Below are 18890 nucleotides of genomic sequence, written 5' to 3'. Positions count from 1 at the left end.
TCAGAGACTTACTTCCGGTCTGTCTAAACCTGAGTGAGTGCCGTAAGACTTAAGACTTGCAGCCAGCAAGGGCAGACAGCAAAGCCAGGAGACTGGGTTCACTCAGAAATGGAGGCTCCTTGCCTGTCACTGTGTCAGCCTGGCAGCCAGATTATGCCCTGTGACGCCGAGGGCAGACAACAGCGTGAACACTTACGAGGGAACATTGGTTAGGATGACAAGGTAGAGTTTGGGTTGCACATCCCAATTAAACAATGTCCCTGGCGATCCTCAAAATGCATGCGTTCCAATGGCCGCAGTTCTATCCTTTTAAACCTTACAAACATCAACAACAACAACAAATGTGGAAAAAATGGCTCATGCTTAAAAAAAAGGCTTTTTAAATTCACTTCAGTGACCACGGATGACAGCAAGGACAAAGTTCAAAGGTCCTTTAAAGAGCAATCAAGAGGTGTCTTATCAGTCGGTGACATAAGGGGTCTCAGACGGCACCTCTGCCCAGGGACTGCCCTTGTCATGCTGTCCATTCCAAAGGGTGACTCAGGAGTCCCCTGCACTTTTGCTAGGCAGATCCCACTCAGTATCTTGTCATGTTTTGTGAGCTGTCCACCTCTACAGTCCGAGGAAGGTGACATCCCATATCTCATATGACCTCCAAAGGTGCCATGAGACGGGCTTTCAAGGCGGTGTGCCTTGTTGCTATTTCTGATCTTCTTTATGCCTTCTGTCATGGGTCTGAATCCCCGATGTCCCTGCATGTCTCTGTGATGACTGATTTGTAGGTTGTAGAATTTCATATTATCTATAGGGTGTTTGTTTAAGATGCGGGGTTCTCTGGTGGTCAGCCTGCTTCACCAGTGTCCACGGGTTAGGGCAAGAGCACTCTATACCTTCCCTCCATACAGCCTTGCCGCATCTCTTGTCAGCAGTATTGTGGTCTGTAAAGGCATATCAGCATAGCCCACGGCTTAGGTTTTTCTCTCTTTAAGATGGGATTTAGTGATCCTTCCTTATCTGAGGCACTGGGCAGTTTCCAGGAATCCGTCTACAAGGAGGAAATAAAATCAAGGCAACGGGTGCTTTGCTCAGTAGGACCCTGGTCAGTTCCAACTTGTCACCTCCCCCCATGCATGTCACCTCCCCCCATGCATGTCACCTCCCCCCATGCATGTCACCACCCCCCATGCATGTCACCTCCTCCATGCATGTCACCTCCCCCATGCATGTCACCTCCCCCCATGCATGTCACCTCCCCCATGCATGTCATCTCCCCCATGCATGTCACCTCCCCCATGCATGTCACCTCCCCCATGCATGTCACCTCCCCCATGCATGTCACCTCCCCCCACGCATGTCACCTCCCCCCACGCATGTCACCTCCCCCATGCATGTCACCTCCCCCATGCATGTCACCTCCCCCATGCATGTCACCTCCCCCCATGCATGTCACCTCCCCATGCATGTCACCTCCCCCATGCATGTCACCTCCCCCATGCATGCAAGGAACATTGGGCTTTGCTTCTCACAGGCTCAGTGTCGGACCTTGTGCCTCTGACAGGAGCTGACAATTGGTCCCTCAATCAAAGAGGCCTATGTGGGTCTTCGGGGAATTAGACATCTTTAACCTAGAGAGGAACTGGAAAAGGTTCAGAGCTGGAGAAGCCAGGCTGGAGTGACAGGAGAACCAGGCAGCAGAGGTTGAGTGTGGAGTGCCAGCGCCATGAGGTAACACCAGGAACAGCACGCCCACGCCCACGGCCCGTGCTCAGAAGCAGCCGAGGCAAAGACGTAAGGCCAGAGACACGGCGGCCCATTACTACGTGACCATTAGCTCCCGTGGCTGGAGTTGAACTCTCCATTTCCCTGTGAAATAAATGCATTATTCAGGTGCTCCGGGGTAAATGAGGAAAGCAGGCGTCCATGCACCACAGTTCCTCAGAAGGGCCAGCCTCCCTCAGCCGGGACGAAGTCAGCCTAGAGCCAACACTTGGATTCTCCCTTGATTCTCACCCCTCGGTGCCACAGGACGCCAGGGAGCAGCAGTAGGCAATATCAGAAGCCCTTGGCCCTTTTCCTCCTCTGCCAAGGGTTCTCCCCTGCTGGAGGCAGCAGCTGCCTCTCTGACCCAATTTGTTTGGGAACCTGGGAGTTTCTAGGGATATAAACAAGATCTGCTTCCTCTTGGGCTAAAGAGCTGGCTGGGAAGATGGAGTCTTAGATTTTATTCTTTTCTTTTTTCCCCTCCAAGATAGGTAAGGTAGGCCCATCATCAAAGCTGGCATTGCTTGAAAGGCCTTGCTTAAAGGAACATGGCTGCCCAGGTAGCGGCTGCCAGGAGTAATCCCAGCTGCCTGCTTGTTGGCTTCCAAGGAAATCAGCATCGTGGCTGGGAGAGAGGTGTTGCTTTGATTAGAAAAAAACAACTGAGACTGAGCTAGGAGGAGGCTGTCGGGGCTTAGGAACTGCTTCCGGGGTGACTGTCATTTACTGTGACTTGACCAAGGTGCTGTACTCAGTTGCTCTTGAAAGGGGATGAATTGGCTCTGGTTAAAGCATCGATGGGCTTTCTGATCTCTACCTGTGGATACAGTTCAGACAAGCAGGTAGTCTAGCTTAAAAATGTAAAACAGATCGGAACTCGAATCTCAGTGGCCTCGCTACCAGCTGCCATAGCTCCTGCCCAGGCTGTAGACTTTGAAGCAACTGTGTGAAGTCACAGAATTGGGCTGATCTCCATTGAACTGTATCTATCCTGGTTCATGGCTTTGTATCAAGAGATACATTGGCTCCTTTAGAACAGAAAAACCTTGCTACTGTGTTAATACCTCAGTCCCAGCTCCCCCCACCCCCAGGCCTCTCCCTAATAGAGATTCTACAAGATAGCCTGTATTCACATTGGGCTAGAAAGAAGAGACGGTAAAACCAGCTTCAAGACAGCCATCTTCCTTTCTTCTTGTACCTCATTTGATGTGTGGATTATGTTTTGGGTATGGAGGAGTGGCCCCTGGTTCTGGAAAGACTCAGTGAAACAGTATTCAGCAAAACCAGAACGGGGAAGTGGGAAGAGGTGGGTGGGAGGACAGGGGAAGAGAAGGGGGCTTGCGGGACTTTCGGGGAGTGGGGGGGCTAGAAAAGGGGAAATCATTTGAAATGTAAATAAATTATATCGAATAATAAAAAAAATAAAAGAAAAAAAAAAAAAAAAAAAAAAAAAAAAAAAAGACAGCCATCTTCCGAGCAGAATTTTGTGTGATGTTTCCAGAGGCCACAAGAGGGCGCAAATGAGAAGCAATACTGCAACCCTGATAAAGGATTCATCTTTAGTTTGTTGGGCCTTTGAAAAGGAATATAGGCCGCCTAGCCATGGAGAAGATTCTGTATCCAAACAGAAATCATGATTTGGTAGAAGACACCCAGCAAATGAGGTCAGATGCTCCAGTATTGAATCCTGGCGTGGTTGCATTAGATCAAAACAAGTCATTCTGTCAACTTCTTCAAAGCTTCATGACATTTTTGGAAGAAAGAATGATTTTCTTGTACAGAGTTGTTGGAAGATCAGAAGTAATCATACTGGAGAAAGTGCCTGGATAAGGCTTTGTCTGTGTGTGGAGGATATATGACTAAAACTTCAGAATCCTTGAAAGGTTGGGAGGCCCAGAAATAAATCAGAAGTTAGCACCAGCAATCTCCAGGCAAGCAGAGCTTCGTAGTGTGAGTTATTGTGGCTATTTTGAGAGTAGCCAGACTGTGTTTCCCATGAGTGTATTATAAATTTCTGGGGCCTTTTATGTAAATTTGAAACAATTAGCTTCATCTGTGTTAATTTACTACTCGTAAGCAATTTCCTAGGAAAGGCAACAGCCAGCTATTAAAACTCAGTATCTTCTCACCCCAGGGCATCTTCCCACAGAAACCTTTATTTCTATGCTAGAGCAGTTAGTAGCCCCTCGTCCTGAACAGTTTACCATCGAGAAGCATCATATGTAAAGCTGTTGAAAGGCAAAGGGCTTGGCCGGTATCCTGGACTCAGAGGCTTGTGAGCTAATTCATCTTTAGTGTTCTAGTTAACTGGCTGACAGTGGCAGTTTTGGGTGTCAATAGTTGTTTAGCACTTAGTCAGTGTTCTATTGCTGTGAAGAGACACCATGACCACAGCAACTTGACAAAGGGAAACATTTGATTGGGACTTGATTGCTTACAGTTTCAGAAGTCCGTTGTCATCACGTCAAGGAATATGGCAACACACGGACAGACGTGGTGCTGGAGAAACAGGTGAAGGCGGAAGTTCTATATCTGGATCCGCAGGCAGAAGGAAGAGAGGCTCTGGGCTTGGAATGGGATCTTTGAAACCTCAAAGCCAGCCCCCAATGACACATTTCCAGCAACAAGGCCACACCTCCAAATCCTTTCAAATAATGCCACTCCCTGGTGACCAAGTATTCAAATCATTGAGTCTTTGGGGGCCTTTCTCATTCAAAACACAAGCCCCTCCCAGGTTCTGGCCTTTAGAGCAGATACCTAAGAGTCACAAGCCAATTAAGCAAAGAAAAATCTCCCAACTCTTGGTACATTTTCCAAATGCAAGGATTCTGGTTAAGGGTGTTGATTTCCTTGCTCAGCCAATCAGGGAGCCCAAAGTGCTAAACAGTGTATCTTATTGCAAGTAACATAGAGTTAAAAAGCCACACACTGCTGGTTAGGAGCTGGAGCTATGGTCCCTCCACAGGAACGTTACCTATCACACAGAAGATGTGGCTCAAACAGAGAAGAAAATGAGTCAAAGATAAAATACCCACAGAGCCCAGGAGCAGCACACAGGCAGGCAACTCAAGAACAGAGATTTCACCTACCAGTAAACGGCCCCTGGACTGCCAGTCTGTCAGCATTGGCTGTTTGTCGTCTTCCCTTTTCTGACCTTCTTCTTTTTCTCCTCTTGAGAATAAAATGTAGAAACTTCCCTTCTAGTCAAAAATGCGGGGTGTTGGAGGGGTGGTAGCTGATACCAGAAGGGGGACAGGAACTGTCCAAGGCTCATCGGTAGGTCCTAAGGAAAGGATCATGGGGTAACATAAAAAAAGACCCCGCCTTTCCAAAATGCAAATGCCTTTGCACATCCAAAAGAATACCAAAACACTTGAACTCAACAAATGTGGGACGCTCCACAGGACCAAGTAATTTTCCATTCTGAAACTGAAATTAGCATTCATTCTGCCTCTCCTGTACCAGCCGTGTTAATCAGACAATGCTAATTGAAGAACACACTCTGTTTTTATGAAGTAATTCTAGCTAGTAAGTAAGAGGGCCAGGGCCAGGCAGGAGAAGGTCATTCTCTGCAACCTCAGTGAAATTATTCAGATGCAGGTGTCTGTCAGTGAACTCTGAGACTGGACTTGATTGATGGGGTTGTGTGATGTCATAGGAAGCTCCTTCGAACCTATATTCTATTCGTGATTCCCAAATACCCTGACTTCACCAGATACCAGCACTAATTGCCATTTAATGAGACGTTGAGATAGAAGACTATTCTACAAGCTCAGCGATGCCATCCCCTCTGTGTTCTTACTTTTTGTAGTTTCAATTGCCTGTGGCCAAGGGTAGTCTGAAGCTCTTTAATGGGAAACTCCAAAAACAAAACATTCTTCAGACTGCAAATTTTACACTGCTGTACTCAGTAGCGTGGTGAAATCTCACACCCTCCCACCTAGGAGGTGGGTCCTCCCAGTTCCCAGTCTATTCTCATCCCCAGCTCATCTTGCCCATTAGTGATTAAGTAGTCCTCTCTGGTGGCTAATCTCGGTCATCAGCTCGACACTAGAGGGATCCTCCATTGAGAAACTGCCTCCATCAGATTGGCCTGTGGATGTGTCTGTGGTACATTTTCTCGACTGATCATTGATGTGGGTGAGCCTGGGCTATATAAGAACGAGAGCTGAACAGGAGCTTGGGAACAAGATGATAGCAGCATTCTGTTTTGCTCTCTGCTTTGGTACCAGGCTCCATGCCCCTGCCTTGAGTTCCTGTCTTGGATTCTCTCAATCATGGTCTATAACTTATAATACAAATGAACCATTGTCTTAGTCAGGGTTTTACTGCTGTGGACAGACACCATGACCAAGGCAAGTCTTACAAAGGACAACATTTCATTGGGGCTGGCTTACAGGTTCAGAGGTTCATTACCATCAAGGTGGGAGCATGGCAGCATCCAGGCAGGCATGGTGCAGGAGGAGCTCAGAGTTCAACATCTTCCTCTGAAGGCTGCTAGGAGAAGACTGGCTTCCAGGCACTAGGATGAGGGTCCTAAATCCCACACCACAGTGACACACCTACTCTGACAGGGCCACTCCTTCTAATAGTGCCACTCCCTGAGCCGAGCATATACAAACCATCACAACCACCATATCAGATCAACTGTGAGGGTATCTGTGTGTTTGTGGATAGAGTTTGATGCTCTGTGTGATTTCAGGCATCCACAGGGTCTTGGACTGAGACTACAACCAGATCTCTGAGCATAGCAGTTAGAATACACAGCGCATAAAACCATCCCCCAACCTAGAGTTCTACTTTCACTTTTTGAGGAACTTTCCTAGTGATGTCTACAGTGGCTGAAGGGATTTACATTACCCCCAACAGTGCATGTGATGGGATCCCCCTCTCTGCACATCCCTGATACCATTTCTCTTCCATCTTTTGTGATGATGACCTCTCTGACTGGGGGTTATGTTTTATCCTGCTTTTAATTTGCATCTCCAGTGACTGGAGACGTTGTGCATTCCTTCCAACACTTGTTAGCCACGTCTTTACTTGAGAACTGTCCATTCAGAAGAAAATGACCAGCTCTTTAGAGAACAGATACCAAAGTCTGGCATTTGTCTAAAACTACTATCCTGAGGTATTAAAGTGACTGGAGTCAATGTAGCTTGTGAAAGTTGCAGCCACAGAGTGACACACATGAGGAGGCGTGGCGTTCTGGCATCTTTATCTTACAAGATATGTGATGATAGAATAATGTCTCTCCCTTCCCTGTCCTCCCTCCAAGCCCTCCCCCACTCTCCTTCAAATTCATGGCCTCTTTGTTATTTCAGAGAGACTTAGACAGAGATGGAGGTAGATATATATAGATAATCCTGTTGGTTTTGTTTGTTCGTTGGTTGGTTATGACACAAGGTTTCTCCGTGTAGCCCTAGCTGTCCTGTAGCTTGCTCTGTAGATCATGCTGGCCTCAAACTCACAGAGATAGGCCAGCCTCTGTCTTGCAAGTGCCTTGATTAAAGGCATGCACTACCACCACCCAGCATCTATATTCTTAAATATGACCTACTGTGTATATAATGTTACTTGTATGTATGCTTTCAGGACTGACCACCTGGCATGGACAGCCAATGTTGCACACTTCCTTGGGGAAGGCCACCTCTCTCTCACCAGCTTGCCTCAGTTGCGTGTGGTTCTTTGTGTAGAGTTGAGGCCTCGTGGGCTTTTCCAAATCCACTTTGTCATGGCCACAAACTGTCACCAGCATGACTGCCTAGATGTGAGGTGATTCTTTACTATTTTAAAAAACTGTTAGCTGGGCAGTGGTGGTGCACGCCTGTAATCCCAGCACTTTGAGAGGTAGAGGCAGAGGCAGAGGCAGAGGCAGAGGCACAGGCACAGGCAGGCGCAGGCGGATTTCTGAGTTTGAGGCCAGCCTGGTCTACAGAGTGAGTTCCAGGACAGCTAGGGCTACACAGAGAAGCCCTGTCTCAAAAAAAAAAAAAAAATCCAAAAAAACAAAACAAAACAAACAACAACAACAACAACAACAAAAAAAAAAAAAAACCTGTTCTTCCAGGGCTTGAGGAGGTGGCTTACTGGCTAAGAGTACTTGGACCCAAGTTCGATTCCCAGCACACACATGGCAGCTCACAACCATCTGTAATTCCAATTCCTAGGGGTCCTGTGCTTTTTTTATGCGTCTGCAGGCACCAGGCACCCACAAGGTGCACATATGTTCCAACATGCAAAATACACATACACATAAAATGAAACTTTAGAAAAAAAATTAATTTTCTCCAAGAAATACGTGCAAATATCATCCATTTTTATGGCCTGGGGCAAAAAACAATTACAGAAGGTCCTAAATGGTTTTTTGTCTGTTTAGATTTGCAGGGAAGGTTTTTTTGGGTTTGGCTGTGTTGGGGTTGATTTTAGGGCCTGGGCATCCTAAGTAACTACGCTACCACCCAGCTACACCAGCCCAGCCTGAAAAGAGCATCTTAAAGAAACCATACATTAAATAAAACAGTATATGGTCAAGAGGTCAGAGCTTTACAATCAGTGCCCTTGCTTTAAAGGCGGTCTCCATTGGTTGGTTTCTCTTTGACCTTGGGTAAGTTTCTGTCCCTGTCTGGGTTTCTGTCTAAATGTCCTGCTACACACACACACACACACACACACACACACACACACACACACACAGTAGAGGCAATAGCATCCTGTTTCTTGTTGAAACTTCAAGTCTCATAGACATTACAAGAATGAAGTCCAGCTTCTGTTGACAGTGGACTTTCAGTTAGCACCCCTCAGTCCAAAACCCCAAAGGTCATTGATCACCAGGTGGTGCAGGCTGGCTTCAATATCAAAGGTGTGCTCTCTAATCAGGGCCACATAATGTCACCAGCGTGCACCTTTCCTGTCCAACCATGTTGGTGCTGGGCAGGCTCTAACGGCAGAGCCTCAGAGGGCGGTTCCTTGAACCCAGACTCAATCCCTCGTATTTCTCACATACATCCTCAGCACCAGCTTGCAAAAACACAGCACAGCATGAGGAGTGAGCTAGGGCGAGGAATATCAGAAGGAGCCCTTTCTGTTCAGCACTAGATGCTACCACTTGACAGGAGCTTGGTTAGAATGTTGAAATAAATCAGTAAACAAGACAACAGCCTTTCTCAAAAAGCTGCATGGGGATAATGTGCCACAAAGGCCAGGCAAGGCCACTAAGGAAGCTTACTAGCTTTGTTATAAACAACAAATACTTGTAACAAATCTCACTGTGAGAGTTACTTTGTTATTTGTTATAAATAACAAATATTTGTAACAAATCTCACAGTGAGAGTTACTTTGTTATTTGTTATAAATAACAAATATTCATAACAAATCTCACAGTGAGAGTTACTTTGTTATTTGTTATAAATAACAAATATTTGTAACAAATCTCACAGTGAGAGTTACTTTGGCTGACGGCAAACCACTAAACTCCCCCTACATAGCTAGTGTTATGCCAGATGAGGTGTGGATTTTACTAAGGTGCACACCACACATGCACACACACACTTCCCTTATTCAGTTCCAACCTTTTCTTCAGTGTGTGCCTGGGGGAAAGAGACAGGAGTGTTAGACTAACACTGTCTAATTTAAGGCATTTAAAAAAAAATGTAAAAAACATGAAGGTGGAGAGATGTCCCACTGGTTAAGAGGACTGGCTATACTTCCAGAGGTCCTGAGTTCAGGTCCAGCAACCACATAGTAACTCACAATCATCTGTAATATGATCTGACACCCTCTTCTGGTGTCATGGAGACAGCTTACTTATATACATTAAAATAAAAAAATGTAAAAATGCAAATAAACATAAATGCCTTCATGTTAGCATCAGAATGAGCATTCTGGCTTCAGGTAGAGGATGCTGGCTAGGCACTGGGTGTCTGGAGTCTGATAACCTGGTCCCAGTTTCTTACCTTGTATCATTGGCGACTACTTACTTCCGTATAAATGGAATTTCCTTTCCTCTAAGATTACCATACCCACAGAGCTGGCTGACACCTAGTACTGACCCAGGAAGCTTGATTTTTTTTTTTTTAAGCTTTCTATCCAGTGAAAGAAAATCCCCAAACTGGCCACTTTTGTATTTCCTTCAGGGGTCCATACCTCTCTTCAGTCAAATAACTGGATATAAAAAATCTAAAGCTGTTATAAAAGACCAGGCTGTCTTCCTTGCCTTGTATAGTTCTGAGGGGATTGTTTGTTTCTACTATTTGACAGGAACGTGTGTGTGTGTGTGTGTGTGTGTGTGTGTGTGTGTGTGTGTATGATTAGTTTGTGAAGTAAGGCCAAATCCTTGTTAAAGGAGGGTCAGGTTTCGGAGGGCACCCAATAAACCTTAATAAAAACAGTACCCAACTCATGGCCCACATGAATGTAAAGTGCTGGATGAGAGAACTCAGTGTATATTCCGTGGCTGTGTGTGTGACTCTCAGTTCTGTTGTCAGTTGTCTTCCAATGCTCAGATCAATCTTAAGAACACGCTGAGGGGTTTAAGAAACATTTGGTCTATGCTGGGTGGTGGTGGCGCACGCCTGTAATCCCAGCACTCTGGGAGGCAGAGGCAGGCGAATTTCTGAGTTTGAGGCCAGCCTGGTCTACAGAGTGAGTTCCAGGACAGCCAGGGCTACACAGAGAAACCCTGTCTCGGAAAAACCAAATCCAAAATACTAAAAAAAGAAAGAAAGAAAGAAAGAAACAAACAAACATTTGGTCAGTGTACACTTGCTTTGTACACATGGGTTGTTTTTTGCGCCTCAGATCGACTCTTGTGGGTGACCAGCTGGAGAAGAAAGGTGGGGGAAAGCTTTTGGGAGCTGTGCTTGGGTGCCTGGGTGTCAAGTAAGCTATGGGATGGCAGTCACCTTGAGGTGCTAAAACTTTGGGACAAGCACTGCAAACAGCCAGGCCAAGTCCTCAAGTGATGCTTATAACAGGAATACGTAGAGGTGTTATAATGGGTGCTGTAATGAGGTGTCTCAGCTAATCAAATACTCCAACTCACGGCTCTGGTTCAGAAGGAGAGGGGGGATATGGAATATGGTATTCAGCAGACCAAGTTCGTAGGAGGCAGACAAGGTTTATTATTTAATATATTAGCAACCACTGGCTTCTCTCAAACTTGGGGACTACTCCAGGGAGATAGTATACACCAACCCGCCCTCTATATCCTCTACCTGATGGCTGTAATTTGAAAGGAGGCTGTGAGTCTGGGGGTGGGGGAGTCAGCTGGGGAGGGGTGTAAAGGCATTCACTGTACAATCATGAGGACCTGAGTTCAGATCTCCAGCACCCAGGTATGGGGGTACATGCTTGGAACCCCAGTACCAGATTGGGAACAGGAAGATCTCAGGATTGATTTGAGACAAGAGAATCAATAGGCTTGCCGGCCAGTCAGTCAGTCTTGCCAAAACACGTCAAGCTCCAGGGTTAATGAGAGACCCTGTCTCAGGAGAATAAGGCTAGGAGTGATGGATCAGGGTAGACCAGAGTATCATGTACCTAACATGGCCCTCTGGCCAACAGACACGTGATGTGTGCACACCACACACACACACTAACTATACACTATGCGTGTAGCAGGAACCCCAGCGCCTCTATGTAAATGCTGGGGGCGGAGCAGCCACAAAAGCATCTCCTGCAGGAGGACCTAATTGAGGACTGCCTGAGAGACCAAGGATTGCTGATGCAGACAATGCCAGCCAATCGGGAACTGCTGTTTAGAAGACATGCTTTCTTGGGACCAACAGGGCATGGGCGGAGGGTAGGAGAGGAGCTTGCTACAACGTTCAGAGAGCTTACTGTGGCATTTCTCACCTGCTCCCAGAGTCTGTCCTCGACTCTGTGCCAACTCACCCCCAACCCCCAAGAGCGGGTGGGGGTTTGGGGGAAGAGTTGTTCGGGGCACAGGCGCACACTTTTTTTTTTAAAATAGGAAGAGGCGCAATAACATAAAAAACGAAGACATGACTCTCTGCTCCTCCTTTGTCAGCCCAGGCTCAGATTTTACAAATTCTAAGGACATTCTTGGGGTAGGAGCAGAGCAGCAGGGTTGGTCGGCAGAAACTGTTCTAATGCTGACACCGCAAGTTCACTCTATGACTGTGAAACTAGTTTGTGAAGCTCCGCTCAGCTAACTTTTGACATTTTCACACTTTCCAGGTGACCTTATACAAGGACTCTGGCATGGAGGACTTTGGGTTCAGCGTGGCAGATGGCCTGCTGGAGAAAGGGGTGTATGTCAAAAATATCCGCCCAGCTGGGCCAGGTGATCTTGGTGGCTTGAAGCCCTATGACAGGCTCTTACAGGTAAGGCCTCGGCAGAGTCCTGACTCCTTGCCCCTGACCTACAGGCAGCAGCTTTCTCCAAAGGCACGGTTAGGCCTTCACTTTACAGTCCCGGCTTTCCTGTCCTCAAACTATGAACTGCTAGCAGTGAACGGCTGCATAAGGAAGTCTGTTTCTGCTCCCTGCATATCCAGACACTGAGCTCAATGCTAGGGTTTTCATTGGAATGTTCATTTCTCAAACACCAGCCTGGAGATGGCCCTGGCGCTCACTGGCCAGCCTGTCTAGCCAAAGCACTGAGCTTCAGCGTCCATAAGAAGACCCCCGTCTCAAAGAAAATAAGGTAGACAGAGCAATCTGGGAAGATAATGACAGCTCCCTCTGAGTGCCACAGCTATGCTCACACACATCTCACACACACCCCCCCCCCACACACACACACACATACACCACAAAGAAAAGCAGTATTGTCATGGTTGAATAGGGGCATGGTGAGGAAGCAGGTGTTCACAGGGGAGAGCAGGGAGGTATATATAAGCTGCCTGCTTTGGGCCTATCTGGTCCTCCGTAACTTCAGCACATCCGGATGGGACTTAGTTCACAAGTTAGATCTGTCGCTTAGAGGCAGTGTCCCAGCCAGATCTAGATTTCTAGAAGATTGGGCATTAGATAAAGTTACCCATGGTGAGCTTCTTGTCAGAAGTGGGGGAGAACCATGGAAGGAATTCTGAGCATTAGGAAGCATGGAAGGGTAATTGAAAACCACAGCCAGCGACTCCCAACCTTCCTCACACTGCGACCCTTTAATACAGCTCCTCATGTTGTAGTGACACCCCCCCCCCACCATAAGATTATTTCCATTCCTATTTCCTAACTGTAACTCTGCTACTGTTAATGAATCGTAAGGTCAATATCTATGCTTTCTGGCTGTCCTAGCCAGTCCCAGAGTAATTGGCAAATGGGCATCAATAGGGAGTTGGGCCTTGACCGAGAGAATAAAGAGGAGTTCTCCCAGTTGTCTTGATAATGGGAGGCCCTTATGTGGGACACGTATTTAGGGAAGAGGCACCAGTGGCTCTTGTCCAACCCATGACCAGTTTATGCTGCCTACAGGCCTTGCTCTCAGAGCCCATGCCTCAGTTCCCCCACAACCATGGGGAAGAAAGCCAGGCTTGAGGTTCCTGAGGTCTTCATACAGAAAGTGCAACTTCTGTAACAGTTCACTGCTGCACGTTTATCGATCCCAGACAGGGAAAGCACCATGAGCCAGCAGGGCAGTCCCCTAGTCACACAGACAGGAACGAAGAGGAAAGAGAGACAAGGTGGCTACTGGCAGTTCTACTGGCATCCAGGAGACTGGATGCTTGAGGGAAAATGTCTAAGCGGTTCATCAAAGGAGCAGGTTTAGCAGGAAGCAGCCAGAGGAAAGGCAAACATGCCTCTAAGTGTGTTTCTCTAGCCATCAGCTTGAGACCCAAGTGAGGTGTTCTCAGGCCTGGGCAGCAATCTCTGCCACCGTTCATTACGTCAGAGGAGGGGAGCGAAGGGACAGGCGGGTGTCCAGAGCAGTAGACTGCAGCCAGCCAAGAAGGATGAGGACTCTACAGTCCCCGGAGTCGAAACTGGGTCTGTCCAAGTGCCCCAGCACTCATCCTCAGAGAGGAGGAGAGAATGGGAAGTCGGGACTGGGAGTTAAAGGCAAGGGATTTTAACAAGCTTTGCTCGTGGGCTGGGAATCTAGATAGCTAGCTTCATAGTAGGGTGTTTGCCTAGCACGCGTGGCCTCTGAGGTTCAGTTCCCAAGTTAAAAGAGGATTGAAGTTAGGCGTGCCTAGAACATGCAGAAGTTGAGGAAGAGGAGGGATCCTCCTTAGCTGAGTGAGCTATGCATCGTAGTAGCCAGACAGCCTGGAACACTATATCCTTGGGAAACCCTGTGGGGACAGGAGGATGGATGGTGTCTCGCTCTTCCGGCTAGCCACAAGCAGTTACAGAGGATAAATAGTGAACCAATAGCCTTGTCTCTGTGTGGCCCAACTGAAGAGGAGGGGACCCCTCTGCATGGCCCACCTTCAGAATTAAGCCACTCGCCTCGAGACAGTATTGTTAAAATGGCTCCTCTTGGCCTGGCAGGTTAATCACGTCCGGACGAGAGACTTTGACTGCTGCCTGGTGGTGCCTCTCATAGCTGAATCTGGCAACAAGCTGGACCTGGTTATTAGCAGAAACCCACTGGCCTCCCAGAAGTCGACAGAACAGCCGGCTCTGCCCAGCAACTGGAGTGAGCAGAACAGTGCATTCTTCCAGCAGCCCAGCCACGGTGGTAATCTAGAGACACGAGAACCCACTAACACATTATAGCAGTACTTTTCTAAAACAGGACAAAAGACAATATCTACATGGTGCTAAAAACAAACAAACAAAAACAAAAACCCTTTTAAGATTTCTGTGACCGCTGAAGCACAGAGAATCACGTGGCATTAATGCAAGCACAGGGGTCTTTTAAATCTCCTTCACGGCTCATGTTCTTATCCCTTCCCCATTTTAGGATGACCACTCCAGTAACGGGCGGGTCCTTCTCTGCCGGGCCCAATGGTAAAGAATAAAGAGGAAGGCAGCCCACCCCTCCTCCCCCCATTTAAGATCAGAGGACGCTTTCTACAGTTCACCTCTACTGTCACTTTTTACAGAAACATCTGTTTGAAAAATATCCTCTGTGATCATTTCCTGACTAAGTTTCTTACTATAAAGTCATTAGCGTAAGAACCCGATCAACATGGATTTACATACAGTTGGCTCAGTTAGGGGAGCTAAGGATGGGTGACCGGCCAGGCCTGCTGCAGTGGGAGGGGCGCAGGTATAACATTAGGTTTTCTTAAAATATTTCAGCAACAATGCACGTAGGAGACCATAATAGGTGGTGGTAAATGTTTTGCCCAAATATAGGAATGATTTAAATTAAGATGTATGCTATTCCGTATGCAACTGATGATCAAACAGGATATGTCTTGTGACCTGTTTTTTTTTTCCCCCCTTAAGGACACAACTTTTTCTTTAAAAAAAAAAAAAATAGGTGAAAAATCTCTGATAATGAATTAGACTATGTAGTAACACTGAGAATTAGTGATATGATCCTATTTTTTGAAATCCAAGACTAAGAATTTAAGGAGTGAAGAGTCTTAACGGAATGAGATTCACTTTGTGGGTAGACGAACAGAACTCATCCAGCTCAGACGTCCGCAGACTGCTTCACCGAGGGGTGCACAGCGCGTGGTGTCCTTACTGACAGCTTTTGTTCTGAGCCACAGCCACTTCCTTCACTTGTAAATACATTTTCACAACACTCATTGCCAATCAATGTCCCCCGAAGCAATAAACTGTGACAGTTGCTTTAAAGGTTTGTGGGCAACTGTTTTCATTTGTTCAGATATTTTGAATAGCTACACTAATAACTGTTATTTGGTAAATATTTAAAGAAAAAAATAGATCTGTATATTGATGGTAGAATGTCAAAACAGTTCTTTTCCAAACACGTTCATTTTGGTCACTAATACAACCGTGCACAGGCAGAACGTCGAAGCACTGTGCCCTTTGTTTAAGGAAGATGATTCATCTTTTTTTTTTTTTTTTTTTTTGTGCAAAGAAATATATGATTTCAAATACATTTCTGAACTTCCAGGGCAAGAAAGTATAGAACAGAATCATGTTAAAGAAAAAAAAAAGAAAAAAAAAAGATCATGAGTCACTTAAATATGTATTTTTGTTTGGAACAAACAAGTATTAAACTGTAAAGTATTTTTGTACAAATTTAATACTTTAATAGCATGGTATTTATCGTCTATGTATGGTTTTGGGGAATTCAAAATTGTTGCAAATATTTGTATGGAAAAAAAAAAAGATCCTCTACCAAATGGAATAAACAGTGATTTTAAAAAGCCAAAATAAATAATAATAATAAAAAAATAACCAGCATGTTTGGTGCATTGAGTGTGATTCAGTGTCCTGGCCTGAGTGCTAGTCAGAGTTCATCTCCACAGCTGCCCAGAGGAAGAAAGTGTCTCCGTCAACATGAAAGCCTGCTCTGGAGGAATACGAATGAGCTGTGGAGTCAGATCCGGGGTCGGATGGAAGCTGTGGGGCTCGAAAGTGGCGCGCAATTTACTTCCCGGAAGCCAACTTCCCCACCTGGGATCCAGAAGGTCAGTACACCAGAGAACCCGCAGAATGTGCCTTTACATGCACAAGAAAGGCCCAAGGACACGTGCACAAGGCAACCCCGTCAAATCCAATGCCATATCCACTTTAGGGGACAAAGGTGGTTCCTGTCTCACGGGCGCACCATCTGCCCCTTAGGAACTATGACATGCGTTCTTCTGAGGCACACTTGCATTAATTACTAAAATGTCAACTTTAATTGTATTACCTTTTAAAAGTGACCGATAGTCTCAGGAAGGCTTTGTAAACTCACATTTTTATATAGTCACATCCAGCGTGTACACATAAATGCCTGGCAGTCACATGACCCCAACTGAAGCTCTTTTTTTTTTTTGGCAGAACCCAAATAATTGTTCATATTTTGATTGCACTAAGTTCTGTGAAGCAAGTGAGGTAGAGAAAGGAAGTATAGTTAGAGCCAATCATGTGAGTTAAAACAAATGAGACATCAAGTCTTATGAGAGACTAAGATTAGGCCGAGCCAATCGATAGAAAAGACTAAGATTAGGCCGAGCCAATCAATAGAAAAGACTAAGATTAGGCAGAGCCAATTGATAGAAAAGACTAAGATTAGGCAGAGCCAATCGATAGAAAATAACTAAGATTAGGCAGAGCCAATCAATACAAAATGGCTGTTAAAAACACAATGAAAATAGAATCCAAACATCTCAGGTGGTAGTTTTCAAATGGAGTGATCAGCTCCTGTGTCACACGGTGATTGTGGCCATCCGGAGAGGCCAGCCTGTGCAGCTTGTGTGACTCTGGCTACTAGTGGCATCCAGCCTGGTGTGTAGCTAGCTCCCCTTCGGGCTTAATACCCTGCAAGGAAACAGCGCTGGCCTCACATCCCAACCGTTAGGTTCCTAGACATGTTCTTTTCCAGTGACAGCTTGAAGAATATTGAGTCAGGTCAATTATTTGTATTTTGACCCAAGACTACAGTCATAACATCACACCTAGTTCCTGCCAGGTGTGGAGAAGCATGCCTTTAGGTCCAACACACGAGGCAGAGGCAGACAGATCTCTGTAATCTCTCCATAGTGACTTCCAGGCCAGCCAAGGGCGATGTAGGGAGACCTAGTTACATATAATGTGTTTCATTGTGTCTTAAGGAAGACAAGCTAATTTAAATTTCTTCTTGATGAGGTTAGAGCTATGGAGTCTTAACCTCTAGGATACAGCTCTAGTTGAAGACGGTTTCCTGTCAACTAGTCTGATGGTTACCACTCCCTCCTTCCTGCCTACCAACCTTTGTGTTCCAGAGAATGTTTATTACCAGGAACCATCATTCCCACGTGACTCGATAGGAAGGCACAGACTCTGCCAGTCCTACACTTGTGCCACTCGCTCGTTCCTAAATGCTGAGCTGAAGAGTTGCCCAGTGGTCACTCCAGACAGAACACGAGACTCTCTTTCCCCAAGATCCCTAAACCCTGGCCACCCTCCACGTCAGCCAGAATAAAACACTCCTTAATGGACCTTCCTAGGTTAAATGAAAATACGAGTGGATTAAAGCAGTAGAGAGCAGTCCATGAAACTTTAAAAGTATCAATTAGGGAGCTGGAGAGATGGCTCAGCAGTTGTAGTGTATGCTGTACTTGCAAAGGTTTCCATCACCCAGGTCAGGAAGCTTACAACTATCTTAGGGGATATCCAATGCCTCATATGCTCACAGACACACATACACATACTCGCGCACATACACACACATGCACTCATGTGCATACATAGACCCATACATAGACACACATGCATATAGACACATGCACATATATACACACTGTTCTTGTGCATAAGCCCACACGTACGTGTGCACACACACATACATATATGCAATTAATTAAATATAATAAAAACAAATCTTTTAGAAAGCTCAACAAATTTCATAAACTATTAGCTAGACTGGCCAGAGGAAGAGGGAGCTCTCAAGTTATTAAATTCAGGAAGGAAAGGAAAGCTATGTTATCAGCCACAGCAGACTATAAGCCAGATGTACAGAATCACCAGACTGTAACCAATCCTACAGAAACAACAGACCGTAGAAGACTATTCTGATCATAGGTTGAGTGGCAGGTGAAACAGACAAACTCCTCAAGACACAGATTCGCAAAACTGAATCTCGGTAATCCACACAGACCTGGGTATGGAGTGGAAAATCCAGACCTACAGTAAGGAGGTGTAATTTGAAATTTTGAAACATTCTACAGAGAAAGGCCCAGATCCAGGTGTCGTCACTCATGATTCATCCAAACATTTCAAGAAGAATAAGCATCAATTCTTTACAAACTAGAAGAGTGTGGAATATCAGTCAATTTGTTCTACACAGCCAGTATACCTTAAATGTCAAAACCAGACAAAGGAAAACTACATACAGACCTCCATCTCCTATGACTATTGATAAACATCCTCAGCAGGACCCTGCCAACAGAGGCAGTGCCGACCAAACCAGTAGCAGAGAGCTATGACCTAGTAAACTATTTCAGGGATGCGAAGTTGGCTTCACAGCCAAAAAACCTACAATCAGTATCATCTGCCGTATCAGTGTGACAAAGGCTAAAACTACATTGATGCTACAATAGAAACAAACAAAA

General features: G+C 45.9%; 1 protein-coding gene across 5 annotated transcripts in view; it reads left to right on the top strand.

The window, feature by feature from the left end:
• Positions 1–15067, top strand: part of Grip1 (glutamate receptor interacting protein 1) — a 386557-nt gene extending 371490 nt beyond the window's left edge. For all 5 annotated transcript variants that reach the window (XM_052165139.1, XM_052165137.1, XM_052165136.1 and 2 more), the window contains 2 exons: positions 11959–12105; positions 14218–15067. In XM_052165139.1, coding sequence (XP_052021099.1) covers positions 11959–12105; positions 14218–14445 — 375 coding nt within the window. In that variant the 3' untranslated portion in view covers positions 14446–15067. The remainder of the gene's footprint in view (positions 1–11958; positions 12106–14217) is intronic.
• The last annotated feature ends 3823 nt before the right edge of the window (positions 15068–18890 follow it).

The sequence above is a fragment of the Apodemus sylvaticus genome, chromosome 20 (genome assembly GCF_947179515.1).
Source record: "Apodemus sylvaticus chromosome 20, mApoSyl1.1, whole genome shotgun sequence".
Lineage (NCBI taxonomy): Eukaryota > Metazoa > Chordata > Mammalia > Rodentia > Muridae > Apodemus > Apodemus sylvaticus.
This window is presented reverse-complemented; position numbering and strand designations above follow the sequence as displayed.